The sequence below is a fragment of the Pelodiscus sinensis genome, chromosome 4, assembly GCF_049634645.1.
Source record: "Pelodiscus sinensis isolate JC-2024 chromosome 4, ASM4963464v1, whole genome shotgun sequence".
NCBI classification, from domain to species: domain Eukaryota; kingdom Metazoa; phylum Chordata; order Testudines; family Trionychidae; genus Pelodiscus; species Pelodiscus sinensis.
Window position 1 is genome coordinate 92,037,481 of NC_134714.1, and position 17,911 is coordinate 92,055,391.

At 38.9% G+C, this 17,911-nt stretch overlaps 1 protein-coding gene across 5 annotated transcripts in view; it reads left to right on the forward strand.

Moving 5' to 3' along the window:
• The window catches only part of GAS2 (growth arrest specific 2), a 167,217-nt gene that overhangs the window by 96,373 nt on the left and 52,933 nt on the right, over positions 1–17,911 (forward strand). For all 5 annotated transcript variants that reach the window (XM_006111497.3, XM_006111496.4, XM_075927752.1 and 2 more), the window contains 3 exons: positions 2,805–2,868; positions 10,318–10,462; positions 14,681–14,788. In XM_006111497.3, coding sequence (XP_006111559.1) covers positions 2,805–2,868; positions 10,318–10,462; positions 14,681–14,788 — 317 coding nt within the window. The remainder of the gene's footprint in view (positions 1–2,804; positions 2,869–10,317; positions 10,463–14,680; positions 14,789–17,911) is intronic.

The window sequence follows — 17,911 nt, forward strand, 5'->3', positions numbered from 1 at the left end:
TAGAAATGGACTTTGAGAACTCTGTCTTAGTTCTGGATCACATTGCCTTGTTAGCTAGTAGCACATTAAAAAAAAGCCTATTTGTTTAAAAAAAAAAGAGTTCTGTTTGAGAATCTAAACAATTTTCAGTGGGTACTGTGTTCTGTATAGAATGGCTTTTGTTTTCCCCTGGAGTTCATGAATGTGCATGCTGATACAGTCCTCAGGAATGCTAACATTTTGCTGCTAGAAATACTGTATCACCATATTCTTATCACATTACCAGATGTTTGTTTTTATGGTTGGTTATTGCCTGTATAGCTTGTCATGCTTTAACAATGATTTCACTCTTTGACATTGTTCATTGTGAAATGCATGAAATGTGTCTAGAGCTTTGTGAGCCAGATTCACTAAAGCACATTGTTTTCATTTAAGAAGTAGAACTATGAGAATCGACAGAAACTTTATGTCTATCATTCAAACCTTCTTATATTTATGAATGCTTTCCCCCAAAATCCAGTTTTTTTCCTGTTAGCTCTACATCAGATGTGTAGAGATGTAAACTGGAGGTCAAAATATTTGCCCCTTCCATCTTCCCCTAAGATATTTCCAGAAGTGGTTTATTCAGTCTGTTCTGCCTGTGTGTGTGTGTGTGTGTGTGTGTATATATATATATATATATATATATATATATATATATATATATATATATATATATATATATATTTGGTAGCATTAAGATTAATTTCATATATTCACTAGGTTGGAACAGTTTTCAGGGGGAAGAAGCAGAATGTATGTATGGACCATGGGTGTACTTTTTAAATATATTGGTTTTTCAGTAAGATTAAATCTTTCATACATGAATTAGTTTATGGCAAGGACAAATATTAGGAAGGATGGAGTATCTGTGTTGTCTTTTACAGCTGTGATATGTCTTATAACAGATGTCAGTGGAATGGAAATTATATTCCCAGTGCCTTACTACTTTATTTTTATGTTGTTCAGTTTTCCTTTTAGAAATATTTTTGGTTCAAATTCTAGGGGGCTAATGAATATATATATATTTCTAAAGTATTGCTAAAAGTACAATACCAGAAGTCATCGGAACAGATCCTCAGTCGAAGTAAATTGTTGTGCTTCCATTGATATAAATGGAGCTATACCAATGTACACCAGCTGAGAAATTATCCCACTTTGTATTAATTATATTGACAAATATCTATTTCAGCAGTTCCCACTCAGAGTACCATGTGTACAGCATGTAGGACAAGATGAAAACTTCCTTGACTTTAAATTTTTACTCTCTGAGGCACCTTTTGGGTGCATTTTTCACCTGGCTGAGACAGATGAATTAGCACATTCCCTAAAATGTTCATATAACAACTGTATAAGTTATGAACAGAGCCAATTTCTTGAGCAGACCAATTTCTTCAGAGAACAAGATTTGTAGATAAGTAACTTTCTTTTCAAGAGCTGGAAGACTTTCTTGAGTACCCTATATGCAAGTTGTATTCAGAGGGATTATTTGGGTATAAAAGCAATGGAGGATCAATTTGATAGATTTGTTTTTACTAGTATAGTTTAATATTTGCTCATTTAAGCAGAGGGAGAAAAAGTTTCTTATAGAACATGATCTTTTTAGACTTAAAGAATTCTTTGACACTTCACTAGTTTGTAGGAGCCCTACATTTAGGCTACATCTACAATGCAGGCTTTTTGCGCAAGAAAAGTTTTGTGCAAGAGTTCTTGCACAAAAGTACATGCACAAGAGCGTGTCCACACTGCCATGTGCTTTTGCACAAGACATGTGCTTTTGCCCAAGAGCGTCCATTGCACTGTGGATGTTCTCTTGCGCAAGAAAGCTTTGATGGCCATTTTAGCCTTAGGGGTTCCTTGCGCCAGAAACCCCTGCTGCTCGTCCACACTGCCTTCTTGCACAAGAGCTCTTGTGCAAGAGGGCTTATTCCTTGTGGGGAGAGGAATAACTGTTACGCAAGAAACCCTCTGTTCCGACGCCTTACTGTAAATTTACTTGCGCAAGAACATGCATGCAGTGTAGACGCTCCGCAAGTTTTTGTTCAAGAACAGCCGTTCTTGCGCAAAAAGCCTGCATTGTAGACATAGCCTTAATGTTATAATGGTTACATAAGAACTGCCATACTGGGTCACACCAGAGATCCATCTAGCCCAGTATCCTGTCTTCTGACAGTGGCCAATGTCAGGTGCGCAAGAGGGAGTGAACAGAAGAGGTAATCATGAAGTGATCCCTTTTCTGTCATCCATTTCCAGCCCCAACAAACAGAAGCTAGAGGTACCTTTCCTACTCATTCTGAATAATAAATATTGATTATAAGAAGGTTGGTTATAAGCAGGGCTTGACAAATTGCTATATCTACTCACCTGTGGTGCGTAGATTTCAGCCAGTCGCCCCATTCACCGGCACTGCGCGCATGCGCAGTACCGGTCTCGCGCCTGCGTGGTGCGGGGTTGGCGAGTAGATCTCGCCATGGTTCGTCGAGCCATGGTTATAAGTATGTATTATTTTACCAAATTGTATAGACCATTTATTTGGTAATTTACAGAGTTTGAGAGGACCCTGAGGGAAATTCAGTGGAAGTTGGAAATATTACATCTTGGGTCTTAATCCTTAACTCTTTATTTAGGCAAAAGTGTCATGGCAAAACGGTCATTAGATTTCTAAAAGAGGCATTCAGGACTGACATGCTATTGGCAGCCGTTAGTAAACTGGGATCAGTTTATTACTGGGACCTTTAAAATACCCTTTATTTTAAATATTTTCTGTTTTCATTTTGCTTTTGCAGTCCTCCACAAGCAGCCCAGAGAAGTATGCCTTTGTTTGCTGGAACTTGGAAGGATTGCAGCCAGGTAGGTGAAAATATTTAGAGAATTATAAAGTATTTATATTTTGACAGCAGGGACTACTGAGAGACTTATTAGCTCAGTTCATCTTCATATTAACATTTAGACTGGCGGGGGTCAAGGCAAACACCCACTAATAATTATACAAGAACATCTTGTGGGCAGTTGTTCAAACAATGTAATCAACGTTCCCTTAATATAGAAATAAGGTTTTTCTGCTGTCTTCATATTACAAGGGAAATACGGGGAAAAATTATATAAAAAGTTTAAAATTAGAATACGAGTTTTCTAAATAAAGTTGTTAAATTCTTACTCCTTATAATCATGTTGTCTCTTTAAATAATTGAGCCATTTTCTCTCTCAATCTATATTAACGTTTAACCCTGATCTCACTGAGGTCACTGTGGTAGAATCTGCCTGCAGATATCCTAGATCTGATTTCATTTTCTCTGGCTGTAACCACATTGACTTCAGTGGAGTTACTCCTAATTTGCACCAGTCTAAGGCCAAATCTACACTAACCTGGAAGGTCAGCTTAGGTACGCAACTCCAGCTATGTAGAATATATAACTGGAGTCAGTTTACCTTAAGCTAAGCTTGACATCATCCCCACCGCAGGAGGCCTGTGACTGCAAGAAGTACAGATGCCTGCCAGAGCAGCCCTCTGCGTTTGATTTACGGGTCTATATTAGACTTGCTAAATCAAACATCAGAACATTGATCTCCTGCACAGTGAGTTTACGATGTTCCCTAAGATAAAAATCAAGATCAGAGATTGAATCTCTCTTTGTTGATGTTTATGGCTAGCCATGGTACTCAAGAAAGAGTACAAAGATCTTAGATACTAAGATAACTATTGCTTTTTCTATATTTTCTCCATAATGTATCTTCAAAGATCAGGATACCCTTACAAAGCTACAGTAAACTGCATTCTCTTACATGAAATCAAAGGGGCTACTTATGAAGTAAGGTATATTTCAATGTTAGTAAGGATGTCATGAGCCTAGTCCTAAGGCATTATAACTCAACAAGACATTATTCTTTGTTTATAAGAAACATGTGCTTTAAATACATTCATGCCCTGGGAAGCAATGTTATTAGAATCATAGAATAGTAGAACTGGAAGGGACTTCAAGAGATCAAGTCCAGTCCCCTGCCCTCATGGCTGAACAAAACACCACCTGTATCATCCCTGATATATGTCTGTCTAACCGGCTCATAAATATCTCCAGTGATAGAGATTCTACAACCTCCCTAAACAGTTTATTCCAGTGTTTAAACATCCTGAAAGTTAGGAATTTTTTACTAATGTCAAACCTAAACCTTCCTTGTTGCAATTTAAACCCATTGCTTCTTGTCCTATAATCAGAGGCTAAGGAGAACAATTTTTCTCCCTTTTCCTTGTAACATCCTTTTAGATACTTGAAAACCACTATATGTCCCCACTCAGTCGTCTCCTTTCCAAACTAAACTTTCCAAACTTCAAAGTAGGAATAAGATCCTCCGGAAAAGGGCGCTTTTTCCGGAGGATCGGGGCCAGTGTAGATGCTCTTTTCCGGCTTTTCTAAAAGCCGGAAAAAAGCGGCGGACATTTTTATTTAAATGCTGCTGGGGATATTTAAATCCCCCGCAGATTTCCCTATTACGATAGCTGAAATTAACATGCCCCTTCCGGAAAAGTGGCCAGTGTAGACGTAGCCACTCTTTATGCCATCATCTAAATAATTGATGAAGAAATTGAACAGAACTGGTCCCCAAATCAGACTCCTGCAGAACCGCACTTGTTATGCCCTTCTAGCATTATTGTGAACCACAAATAACTACTCTCTGAGGGTATGTCTACACTTGCACCCTACTTCGAACTAGGGATGCAAATGTAGGAGACCAAAATTGCTAATGAAGAGGGGATTTAAATATCCCGCGCTACATTAGCATAATCTTGCCCGTGCGTTATTCCGATCGCCAGCTGATTCGAACCAGGAAGTGCGCTCCGGGCTGCGTTACTTCGAATCAAACATTTTTTGAAGAGTAATGTTAGTTTTAACTAAGGGGTTTGATTCAAACTAATGCGGCCTGGAGCACACTTCCTGGTTCAAATCAGCTGGCAATTGGAATAGCTCACGGGCGAGATTATGCTAATAAAGCACGGGATATTTATATTCAGTGCTTCATTAGAAATTTCGGTCACCTACATTTGTATCCCTAGTTGGAACTAGGGTGCAACTGTAAACGTACCCTGAGAATAGTTATCCAGACAGTTATGCCCCCACCTTATAGTAGCCACATCTAGCTTGTATTTCCCTAGTTTATTGAAAAGAAGATCATGCGAGACCGTATCAAACGCCTTACTAAAGTCTAGGTATACCACGTCCACCGCTTCTCCCTCATTCACAAGACTTGTTTTCCTGTACAAGAAAGCTATCAAATTAGTTTGACGTGATTTGTTCTTTACACATCCATGCTGGCTGTTACCTTATTATCTTCCAGTTGTTTGCGGATGAATTCCTTAATTATTAGGTCCACTATCTTCCCGGGAACAGAAGTTAAACTGACTGGTCTGTAGTTTCCTGGGTTGCTCTTCTTTCCCTTTTTATAGATGGATACTATATTTGCCCTTTTCCAGTCTTCTGGTATCTTTCCCTACTTCCATGACTCTTCAAAGATGATAGCTAAAGGCTCAGATGCCTCCTCTATCAGCTCCTCAAGTATTCTAGGATGCATTTCATCAGGCCCTGGTGACTTGAAGACATCTAACTTTTCTAAGTAATTTTTAACTTGTTCTTTTTTATTTTAGCTTCTACCCCATTCCCACTAGCATTCACTATGTTAGGCATCCTGTCACCCTCAATCTTGTTGACAAAAAACAAAACAAATAATTCAGTAAGCACCTCTGCCATTTCCAAGTTTCCTGTTTTTTGTTTCTCTTTCTTCACTGAGCAGTGGGCCTACCCTGTCCTTGGTCTCCCTCTTTCTTGTAATATTTTTGTAGAATATCTTCTTGTTACCCTTTATGTCTCTAGCAAGACTCAGCTCATTTTGTGCCTTCATCTTTCTTATCTTGCCTCTGTATATTTGTGTTATTTGCTTAATATTCATTGCTTATATTATTAAATTGTTCCCTCACATCCATGTGATCCCATTCCAATGGGGATTGCTTAGGAATGAATGTAGGATTTTGGTAGCTGCATTTGACTTATTTCACTTATATTGGTATGTTCTGGGTTTTCCCATTTGTACTCTTTCATAGCAGTGTATTCCTTAGTTGTATAAACAAATACCAATCCATATCATTCTCTCATTTATTAAGCATAATTTCACTTAAAAAAAAAAGACCATGTCTGTTTATTTTAGTTTATAAAAGATACTCTCCATTTCATCATTCCATGCATAATCAATGGGAATTAAATGTAAAGCCAAAAAATATCAAGATACTCTCTCTGAGTCACTACCCTAAGTGTGCTAAGGCCCCTCACCATGCCCAGTTGTCACAATGGATTGGCATACTACAGGTGTCACAGCCTCCTAGTCCTTGCAGTAAACCCCATCTTGGGAGCCTATTTACTTTGTTTACAGGTCAGGGAGGGGAGTAGGACAAAAGATCAGATTCAACCCAAAACAAGCCCCCCTGGAATAAAGGGGAAAAAAGCAAAAATGTTTGTGGCACCACCTTACTTTAGGGGTGCTTGGCAAGGTTGCCAACCCTCCAGGATTGGCCTGGAGTTTCCTGGAATCAGCACAGATCTTCCAGTGACTATTGAAAGTGATCCCGGAGATTTTAAATAGGGTACTTTAAGAAAATGATAGTACGCAATGTTGGGAGGAAATCTCATGGAAAGCTTCAGTCAGAGTTGGCAACCCTAGTGACTGGGTAGCATCTTTGCTGGAGTCCTTACAGCTGGGTAGCCAAATCAGTCTTTACTTTTCAGGGCTCTGGACTCCTCACAGAGCTGGGGGAGTTTCTTGCATAATGGTTTCTCCTGCTGCTCAGGAGTCATTCCTTCCTCCATGCTTTCTCTCACTGTCTGCGGCTCTCTCTTTTTTTAAAGACTTCTCTCTATCATGCTTGATTGCTAGGGCTAAGGGATGGGTTTATGTTAACATAGAGAACTTCCAAAGCCTCTTCCCTTTCATTGTGGGATTTATATACCCCATCATGTATGGCTCATGGGAGCAGAATCACAGGGAATTCCTTCTCATTTTGACGTATTCCTTTTCATCTCCCCTAAAATAAATCCTGTCCCAGTATGGGATTTTCACATCCTCCACAGTCTAGTAAGTTTTCAGGATGCACAAGAAACACAGGAAGGGATAACACAACAGAGTTATGTCATTTAAATGACGTATATCTAATGGCATCCTTGCTTTAAATGCTAAAATCTGAGCTACGTGGGAGACAAGAGTGGCTAGAATAAGTTCTGTTTTCGATGTTGGCTTGATTTAACAAAGAAAAGCATTTTAATAAACTGATCATTGCTACAGTTGTTGCTGCAACTTACCCATGAGGAACAATAAGATGTTGAACAGACGTCTTTCTTGCTTTTTGAAGCCCTGTTCACCCCGAAGGGCAAACTAACTGTACTAACAGTCTGTGGGGCCTGATTTTCAGAACAGAAACCTCAAAGGTATAACATTAAAAAGGACCCTTTACGGAGTCCTAAGGAACTAGAAAAGGAAGAGACCCTGAACAGTTAAGTACTTTTTTTTTTCTTTGTCCTTCAAAAGCTTGAGGAGGAATTTGGGGAGATTATCCATTCACCATTAAAAATCACTTACCAAATTCTCAAAACCATTCTCTCAGATTTCAGTGTTAAATGCCTAATTGAACTCCTCATCAAGTCAATGTTGTCTTACAGCTAATTTGAATGGAAGTTGGATCAGGCCTTTATTGAGGGGTAGATAGTACAGTTATTTTGGGGAGAAAAAAATAAAACCTTCCCTTCATCCTGTTAAATTGTCACTCTTTCTAGAAATAAACATTTTAAGATTTTGTAAAGATTAGAGTTTTTATTTTCAATCATAACTGGAATAGAGAAGAAATAGAGAAGAGATCTGATTTCATTTAAAACAACGTGAATTTAGAGTAACTGTTGACATCAGTGGAATTACACCAGACTGTAACTGACAGCTGAATTTGTCTGAGGGAGTTTCTCAGGAGACTTTCAGATTACTTATTTTGCTGCTGAAGGACCCTTTTGCTTACTCTGTTAACTTCAGTGGAGCTACACTACTTTATATCAGTACTGACTGATCCCATAGGAGTGCATTGACAGTCTTTATGAAAGACTGATTAATCCTATGGCGTAAATGCAGTACTGACTTTAGCCTATACAGTTCCATTGCAATCCGTGGGATTGTGCATGTCTGATTCATATTTCACACTGTTGTAAAGTAGAAGTAGCTTCAGTGAAATCATTAGAATCACACTGAGCATAAAAGGAAGCAGAATCCATCTCTTCATATTTGCAAAATAGTCTTACAGCATTCTTACATTCCAGAAAGCGAATTAGGTACAAATATATCTGTGTTGCTTTTTTGGTGATATGACATACAATAGCTAATCTGTCTGCTCTCCGAAAAGATTTGGAATTCTTCAGTTCTTCTTACGTGGCTGTAAAAGGCTTTGGTTTTTTTTAAATAAACCCCCAGATGTCTTTTGTTTGAAAATTATAGTCTGTTGAGAAGTTACAGTATCTTTCTGGTATTGTACTTAATTTTTCCTTGGGAAAAATAGGAAGTGGTACTTTTAGAAGTCTATCCGAGATCATTTTACAGTCTGATGCTGCTCTATTTGTACTTATGGAGAAGACAGGCTAGAACAGAATAGAGAAGGAAATTCCCAACATAGTTCTCAAAACAGGCTTGCACCATTTTTTGCAAGGCAAATCACTGAGAGATGAGCAGAAGGATTCCTTTGTCAATTCAGCTTTCTAATTAATCTGTGTGATCATGATGCAATACTTAGTGGCTATATGTTTAAATTTAATTTCAGCTGATTAATGGAAAGAAGCTTGCTATTTATATTTATATGCTGCCTCTTGTAATGATAGAATCTGTGGGCAGAAGAAGCAAAGAAGCAGCATAATTGTGAGTGGAAAAGGTTTATTTGATGAGTAAGGCCCCATGCAGGTGTAGACTTAGAACCCAGGGGGAATTTAATGATTTACAGCCTGTCAGCATCTGCAGACAGACAGGAAGTAAATGGATTGTATATAAGCGTTCGCTCCAATGTTGGCTGACTTTTCATTAGGCAGACTGCACCATTTAGCAGCCAATACAAGCACAGATTTCGTTCTTAATTTTCTGGGTATTAATTTACAATGCAGAAGTGTGATTAGCTTGTAGTTTGTAATGAAAAATGCAAGGTCCAATATATACACTTATGCCCTTTGCTTGCATAATTTTAACTTCTATGAGAATGTTTGTTTTTATTGCTGTGTATTTTTAGTACAAAACTTTAGTGGCTGGGTTTTCAGCTGGGGTAAATCAGCCTGGTTCTGAAGTTGACCCTACATGATACATACAATATATATATTTTCATTATAGAATTAGTTTGATGTGAAAAACTATAATTAGCATAGTAGTCTTTAAAAGGCAATTAGCATATAAAAAGAGATTTTTCTTGTCTTGTTCAGAGATCAAGTGTAGCTCAGTGGTTCTGTGAAGCTGGTCTCAGGACTCTGGGATTCTGTTCTGAGCTCTGCAACTCACTGGTTTTATAACACTGAACAAATAATTTACAACCAAACTTGTAAAAGTAGCCACTGCTTTTGGGTGCCTTAATTTTTTGAGCACCAAGCTTGAGAGACTTTAAGACAGATTTTCAAAGATTCACTTCAACTGTAGCAGTGAGTACTATGACATTCTTAAAATAGATTCCAAAAATATAACCCACTGATTCAAGAGTTGCACTGCCAAAAATTGAGGTGTATAAAATCAGTGGCCACTATTGAAAAATGGTGGCCTTAATCTGTCTCCATTCACTCATCCCTATTATAGTGGGATATGCTCAGGTTTAATAGATTAATCTTTTATCGTAGATTTATTGTGAAAATACTTAAGTTTTCATAATTCCTACAAAAAATCTTAGAGGATGGTGAAATGTGAAGCAGATATTTTCTGAAGGGAACTTTCATATTAAAACCATTTTTGGGATTTGTCTATCACATACCAAATACTATAGCATATACTTATAGATATTTTCTAACAAAAAACAATCTGAAGAGTAAGTTAATTTATTGCCAGTTTGTTAAAATGAGAGATGCTATTTTTATTTCAACCTGCATATTGTTTGTGATGGTAACAATTACAATAATATATCATGTACTCGTTCCTTCATTAGTATATTTAACAATTCTATGTTGCACGGCAGTGTATGTATGAAACTTATGAATCGTTATCTTTTAACATATGAAATTCTTTGCAAGCATTGGTAATTTGTTTGCATATTTTCAAAAGGTTTGGTGTGGAACCTCCAGGGTTAATAAAGCTGGAGAAAGAGATTGAACAAGAGGAAATACTTTCAGCCCCTCTTCCATCTCCTTCACCTTCCCCAACAAAGTCTCCTGGGAAAAAGAGCACAGGAAAACTGTTGGATGATGCTGTAAGTGTGTTTGGACAAGCTTCTTACCATGAGATATTGACAACAAATAAACTAACATCATTCTGTCACATTCTGACACACACAGGAAATAAGGGCCTGAATTTGACATCTCACCACATTTAGGGTGTGTCTAGACTACAGGTATTTTTTTTTAAAGTGGCCTTTTAAAAAAAAAAAAAAACTTCCCCTGCATCTAGACTGCTGCCGTGTTTTTTTTGAAAGTAAATTGAAAGAATGCTGCAGTTTTTTTGACTGAGGAAAACCTCGTTTTACAAAGGAAAACACCTTTTTTCGAAAGTGCTCTTTTGAAAAAAAAAGGTGCTATGTAATGCAAACTGTGCTTTTTCAAAAGAGAGCATCCAGACTGCTTGGGTGTTCTCTTTCGAAAAAGAGGCTTGCTTTTTCAAAAGTACTGGTTGTAGACTAGATGCTCTTTTTCGAAAGAGGCTTTTTCGAAAGTATCATTCGAAAAAGTCTCTTTCGAAAGAGGCTTGTAGTCTAGACATAGCCTCAGAGGTCTAACTACATGGTCTACAAGCACCTACAGTTAACATCACTTATTTCCACAATTATTTGCATCTGCAGTTTGTGGAATTTTAGTGGATAGTGGAAATCATCAATTTGGCCCTGCTCTGGAGTGCTGGAGCTCTTACTAAGGGCCACTTCTGAGTTATCTGAACATCTTTTTCTGCTCTACTTCTGAATATCTCTTGTGGCATAAAACAAGGGCAAATTAGGCTCCCCCCCCCCACACACACACACTATTACTAATGAAAATACCTTGCTTTTCAATTTATTAAGCGCTTTACACCATACTCCAGTGATCATTTCTCAGTTACGTGCCACTAGAGGGAGTCACTTTGAGACAGCTGGAATCAGAGGAAAGAGATATTTTGAGGCAATGAAGAGGTTAACTAAGAAGTTACATTGTATTCTATAAAAAGAAACAGTCACTATAGTAACTGCCTTGTCACATGGTAGATGGGCCACCTGGGAGTTCAAAGTGCTTCTTGAAAAACCCATGTGCTACTTTTGTGTTACAGTGAGCAGGTGGAATATAGTGTTCATTCTTTTCATGAAAAATATACTTTTAAAATGTAAATAAGTTACATTTAACTTTTATATTTTGAGACATCATTAACTAGGCAAATGCATTCATTGCTTCTCTAAGAGAATTGTGGAGAATGTATGTTTATAATGGTGACTATATATCTCAGGGGAACAGAGAAGAGAGTATGAAGGCTGTCTCTACCTATCTTTAATTTAAAAAGCACTGGGGTAAGAAAGAGTTGAATTTATCCAGTTAAATTCCTGAGCCTCACTGCCCCCAGACTCACCCACTATCAACGAGTGGCATTGCTCACACAATTAAGACACAAACACATGCGGTTTAATTTTGCCCTCTACTTCCATATTTGGTTTTTAAATGCCAGTCAATAATACAGGGTTAGCCTCCTAAATCCGTGACTCTCTGACCCAACAACATCTGTGGTCCAGCAGACTAGAGTGCCCCGGTGCCCAGGAGTGCGAGCCAGTTGGGAGTCTAGCAGTGGGAGAGCCCCACCATTGGGACTGGTGGGCTCCATTTTGGGGAGCTCCAGCTGGACACACACACAGTGGGGCAACTGTGGAGCCCCGCCCATGGGAAGCCTCGGCTGGGTGTGACAGCAGCCGGGCAGCCACGGAGCTCCAACCTAGCAAGGCAGCCATAGAGCCCCATCCCCAGGAAGCCCCAGACAAGCGGGACAGAAGGGGCAGGTCGGGAGGCCATGGTGGATGGGAAACTCCATCCCCAGAAAGCCACAGCCAGCTGGTAGAAGCAGACCAGAGCCAAGCCCTCTAGAAGCAGGGCTGGAGCAGATTCTCAGTAGGAGGGAGGGGCAGAGTCCTGGGAGGCTTTCCCTGATCCAGCAAATTCCCTCATTTGGGACCGGTCAGGTCCCAAGGGTGCTGGACCATGGAGGCCCAACCTGTACTTTTATGCCCTTCAGGCCAATGAGGTTGTAGAGGCAGCAATGGCAAGTGCCAATTATCATCTAGTTTTTACCAGTTTTACACTTGGGGTAAATCTATTGGCTTTGACTCTCCTCAACACTGAGCTGCTCTATGCTACTTACCCCAAACAACCCAACCCTAAAGGTGGGAGACCTGGCTACTAGAGGATTCCCCCTGCTCAGGTAGCTAAAACCTTATATTCTGTATAGTAGATCTGTCCCTATATTTTTGTCAGACAACCGAAATACTTAAGAGCCCCAGTGTATGACCGTGACCATGGCCTTTTCCTGTCTAATACAGTGTTATTCAAATTTTCATTAGTAAGTTATTCTAGCAGCTTTCATTCTGTTCTTGGCCTCTTTTTATGGGGCCTTAGCTTACAAACTGAATCTGAAAAGGTCTCTTGAGTGTTATAGGAAATGGCCAAAATCTTTTGAAAGTGCCTCCTGCATTTTGTTTCATTTGACATCAATACATCAGGTCAGCTTTCATCTAGGAGAGCAGCAGTATGTGGAAATGATTGCCTTCATGCTCTTGTCAATGTTGTTTCTTAACGGAAGTGCTACTTGAATGTCAATTTAGTGTTCACTCAACCAGATCTGCTCTTTGGCATTGATGGTTGTGCTATTTTAAGATCACCTAAAAGTTCAGAATACACATCTACTAAATATTAATGTCACGGGTATTCTATTCAAGCATGAATTCTCAGTTGGGGCTGAAATTTGGCTCCTATAGATGAGGAATAGGGCATGAGGAGCTTTCAAAGCAGCCCTTGTTCATCCCTGATCCTTGGGTTTGTGGGGTCCAGTAATTGACCTCAGGCAATTTCACACCCGGCTATAACAGCCCTCAGTTGGCTAATGGGCAATCACTAGCGTGTAGCATCACATCCTCTACCTCAGCTGTGTGGCTGCACTGATGAATATCTCAATGCTGAGGCTAAAAGGGACACAAATGGCCCTTTTTCCCTGCCACTTTTCTGAATGGCATTGAGTTTAGCTTGGGTCCATGCTCATAGCTGGGGCATAGTGTTTTACAAGGATGTAAATGGCTATCAAAGGTGAGGATAGTGGGAAATCAGTCCCCTATCTCTAAGCTAAAATAATGTTAAATTTATCAGTACGGAAAGCCCTCCCCCTGTTTTGTATCAGATATACTCAGGACTCCAATATATGGACTTCCTTTAGTTTTCATGTGAGATGTTTTTAAAAGTGTAAAACACGCTCCAAAAATCTGTAGCGTTCAATTCCATTCGCATGCCATCACCCTCTAATCAAAAGTGAGGGCTAAGTTCATCACTCTGTTATGCAGCGCAATTCCATGGCAAATGGTAAGTCTGAAAGCATTGCTGGCCCCTACTCTCTTTCCACATCTGGGAATTCCCTTTTGATTTGGGAATCTCCATAGTCTTGGATTTCACAGATGCTTGAAAACACTGCTGTTGTGTTTATTTTTCATTTTAATGTTGTAATGGGTAAGAACATAGGTTACCACTGAAAGTATCTGTAGATTTCAAGTAGAAATTATGGAGCAATCCTTGGGTCCATCTGAATTTTGTCTGTTATCCAAAGGGAGGGACACATCATCTATGTTGCCATTGCAAGATGATAACAGAAGATGCTGACACAAAGGGGGTCTCTGCATATATTTTAAGATACATAGGGTCTTTCCTATGGATCTCCAATCTATTCCAGAAATTCTGCATACTGAGAAAAAATTGGCCCTGAAAAAACCATGAATCACAGATTTTTGGTTTACCTTACACACAATAGGTAAGAGCGGGCATGAGTTGCCAACACCTGACTGCTATATGAAGTTTATTACTATTTGGCTCAAGTCTCTATATGTACCTAAGGTGCCAAGTCCTGAAGTTTTCATTTAGTGTTTACTCATTCTTAACTCAGCAAAAAATCCCATTGACTGCACTGAGATAATTCCCTCTGGACCAGACAGAAACTGAGTAAAGATTACATGATTTTGCCCATTAGTAGCAGTTGTGGTATTGAAATCAACGTCTTAAAAAGTCACTCAGTGCCAAACTATTAAAAACATTATTGTTGAGGGGGGAAAAATAAGAGAATTTCAGGAATAGTGCCTTAATTAAAAGCTTGAAGAGGTGTTAGTAAAGCAATATTTGTCATAATGATAACTTTTGATGATGCTCTTTTGAACAGTTTGCTATTGATGCACTCTATTAAAAAGATACAATTACTTGTTTTTCAGGTCAAACACATTTCTGAAGATCCTCCTTGTAAATGCCCCAATAAATTCTGTGTGGAGCGTCTTTCACAAGGACGGTACAGAGTTGGAGAGAAGATCCTCTTTATTAGGGTAAGAAGTTTTCATTTTTCATGTTATGCAAGACCCCTTTTGGGTCAATGGTATCTGCCATCTGAGAGCAACTATTTTGTAATGTTTGGACTGCTTCTTTCCAGGTGAAAATGGCATTATTGGTTAATGAGAGGTTTTTTTCTTTCTGACAAGTACAGATTCTCATACACAGCACAATCAGGGATGTATAGTCCAGAGGTGGTGGGGGAAGGGAAGGAAAGGATTGGGGAAGGATAGGGAAGGGCAAGTTGGTTCAGGGAATTAATAAGGTGGTAGATCCTTCTACTTGTAGGTCATTGATTCCATGCCGGCTGTAATCAATGGTCAATGATGACCAAAAATGTTCACAAACAGAGATGATGATTTTTCTATTTCTGGTTGGAATAGTATTCTTGTCAGAAAAGCTACCAGCCCACTTTGTGTTAATTGGTACCCTTCTTGACAGTCTCAGGAGAGAGATTAAAGACAGAATGAGAATCTGAATTACTCTCCCATCCCTTCATTCCCTGGTTGACATACATTGGTAGGGTAGCACGGACAAAATTGCACTACTACAGGTGCCTTTCACAGGTACTGCGCTAACTCACATATTGCACAGTTGTTTTGGTAATACCAAATTATTGAGTTTGTAAAGATAGGCCAAGATCCAGTCTGTCAACGAGACTCCGTTTCACACACGCAAACACTTCGCAATGTACTTGTGCTAGACCCAAGTAGTGGCCAGGCAGAATTGCGACTCCTTCTCATGGAAGCAAATGGATCTTGTTATCTCTACTCTACCAGGGGTACATGGTTCTACGCTGGCATAAGTGGAGAGGGGGATTAAGGCTTGATCTAAAATCAGTAGAAATTGGTGGGAGTCTTTCTAGCCAGCTGAAGCCAATGGGAATCTTAGCTTTTGAACCTACACTCTAATATTTTCTTCTTCATATTCTTAGTCCTGCATTCCTTAAGGTCCCGATTCAGAAAAACACTAAAGTATGTGCTTAACCCTAAGAAGATTCTTAAGTCTCTTTGAAGTCAAATGCATATGTAAGGGCTTTGCTAAATTGGAATGGAGTTAAGCATGTGATTAAAGCTAAGCACACATTTAAGTGTGTTATTGAATAGAAGCCTAAAAACTCCTAATGCATTCAGAAGGAGTTTGACATGTACAAAAACTGAAGGTTTGACACGTACAAAAACTGAGCTACAGATAGGCTTTGCAAAGGAATTTTAATGTGATCAAGTAAGGAATTTAGATTTCATTATCTATGAAACTTCCTTTTAACACTGCAATGTTTTAAGACACTAAACTACTACTTTTTAACCAGTTTGTGCAAAAGGTACTGTTAATCAACGAAAGGCAATGAGTGTACATTTGTGTACATAATACATGAGGTTTTATAATTCACATTTCTACTTTTTCCTCTATTACATTTCACAGTATCAAGTTTCACAAGTCACTGTTGTTCCCATTAAAAACACATTTTTAACAGTGGAAAATGAGTAACTGTAGTTTTTCAGCTGTGCTTTTAAATAGTCTTGTATAAAACTAGTGCTTTTTAGCCAGCTTGCACTTTTGATTTCTTCCTTTATTTTTAGTCTTAAATCACAAATCTTAAATCATTATTAACCTTCTCCTTTTGATACAAAATTTTGGAAGGAAAACTTAGTTTATCTCAGATTCCCTACTGCCGGCTTCTTTGTTATACAATTCATTCCAAGTCAGTTTTCCAGCCCGTGTGTGCAAACAAAACACCCCTTTTTCATATCATGCTTTTGCATACCAGGTAGATTTGTGCCAAAAAAATCTAACTGTGATATGGATTAGACATCAAACTACAGTATTAGGGCCAAATCCCGGTTGACTAACGTCAATGGAAATATTGCCATTGACTTCAGTGTGAGTAAGCTTAACCCATAGCTAAAGTGCTTCAGAATTAAAGTACATTATGTTTTGGTTGTTCTAAAATCTGTCTCATTATGGAGCATTCCACTGGGTTATAGCAGTTCTTCATCAGCCTGTCTTACCTCTTCAAGGTATGAATTTTTCACATAAGTGTAAATACATTTATTATGTGTGGGGTTTTTTTTGTTTGTTGACCCTTTAGAAACTTTTGTACATAGATTTGAAATGCAGGTAGAGAGATGCTTAACAGACATTTAATTTCACCGGTCACTTGACACCGTCACTTGTTGTTGCTGGGGATACCTTTTCTTTCTGTCCCGTTAATGGCATAGATTGTTTCCCTGGTCACTGCCATCATCTGCTGCCTTCCATACAGAGTAACTGGCTAAAGGACTTGGAAGAAATTTCTAGATTAGTCTGTTTCAGCAACCATATTATGTGGATTAATGGCTCCGCAATTAGAGCTCAGTGGAAAAATGTGCTCTGACTTCAACAGGACAAGGATTAGGGTTTTATATGGTGAAAATCTTTACAGATGTAATAGTTAGAAAAATTCATACAAGGATTTTTTTCTTAAATGTAATGAGTCATGGAATTTGAAATATCCCAAAGATATTTCAACACCGTTTCTCTGGAAACCAAGCAAGGTTCTGACAGAAACTTGCCTGGTTTCCAGCCAGCTTGCCTGCCTGGCTCCTTGACTGTCTTGGCATCTGGACTGGAGTCTGTGGCTCTGGAACAGCCCACCAGGCAGCCCACCCCTGAGTTGGGACCCCCCAGGCCTTCCCTTTTGTGGACATAATCAAACTAACATCATCTATGGACCAAAACTATCTTTCTGAGGTCTAGTGCGAGCTGCTCTGCTGAGTTCAATTTCTGCTATGGAGTGGCTTAATGTTATAGAAAAGAGCTTTTAACTGGCTATTTGTTCTGCTCTGCCATTCTGTATCTAACTTTTCACTGATTGGCATCAGATACTAGGGTAATATTTTCAAAAGCACCTGAAATCCAATGGGAGGTAGGCACTGAGATGTTTTTGTAAATTCCACCATCTGCACCTTTAGAAACCAAAATCTCTTTGAAATCTGTCCCTCACTGCCCAAGTTACTTTAAAAAAATGGGGCTTAGACTTCTAAGTCACTTAAGCACTTATGAAAATGTTAACCACTCACTTCTGTCTGCTGGCTGAGTATTTTGTCCCTTGTCCCTTTTGTCTCCCACTTTTAGATGTC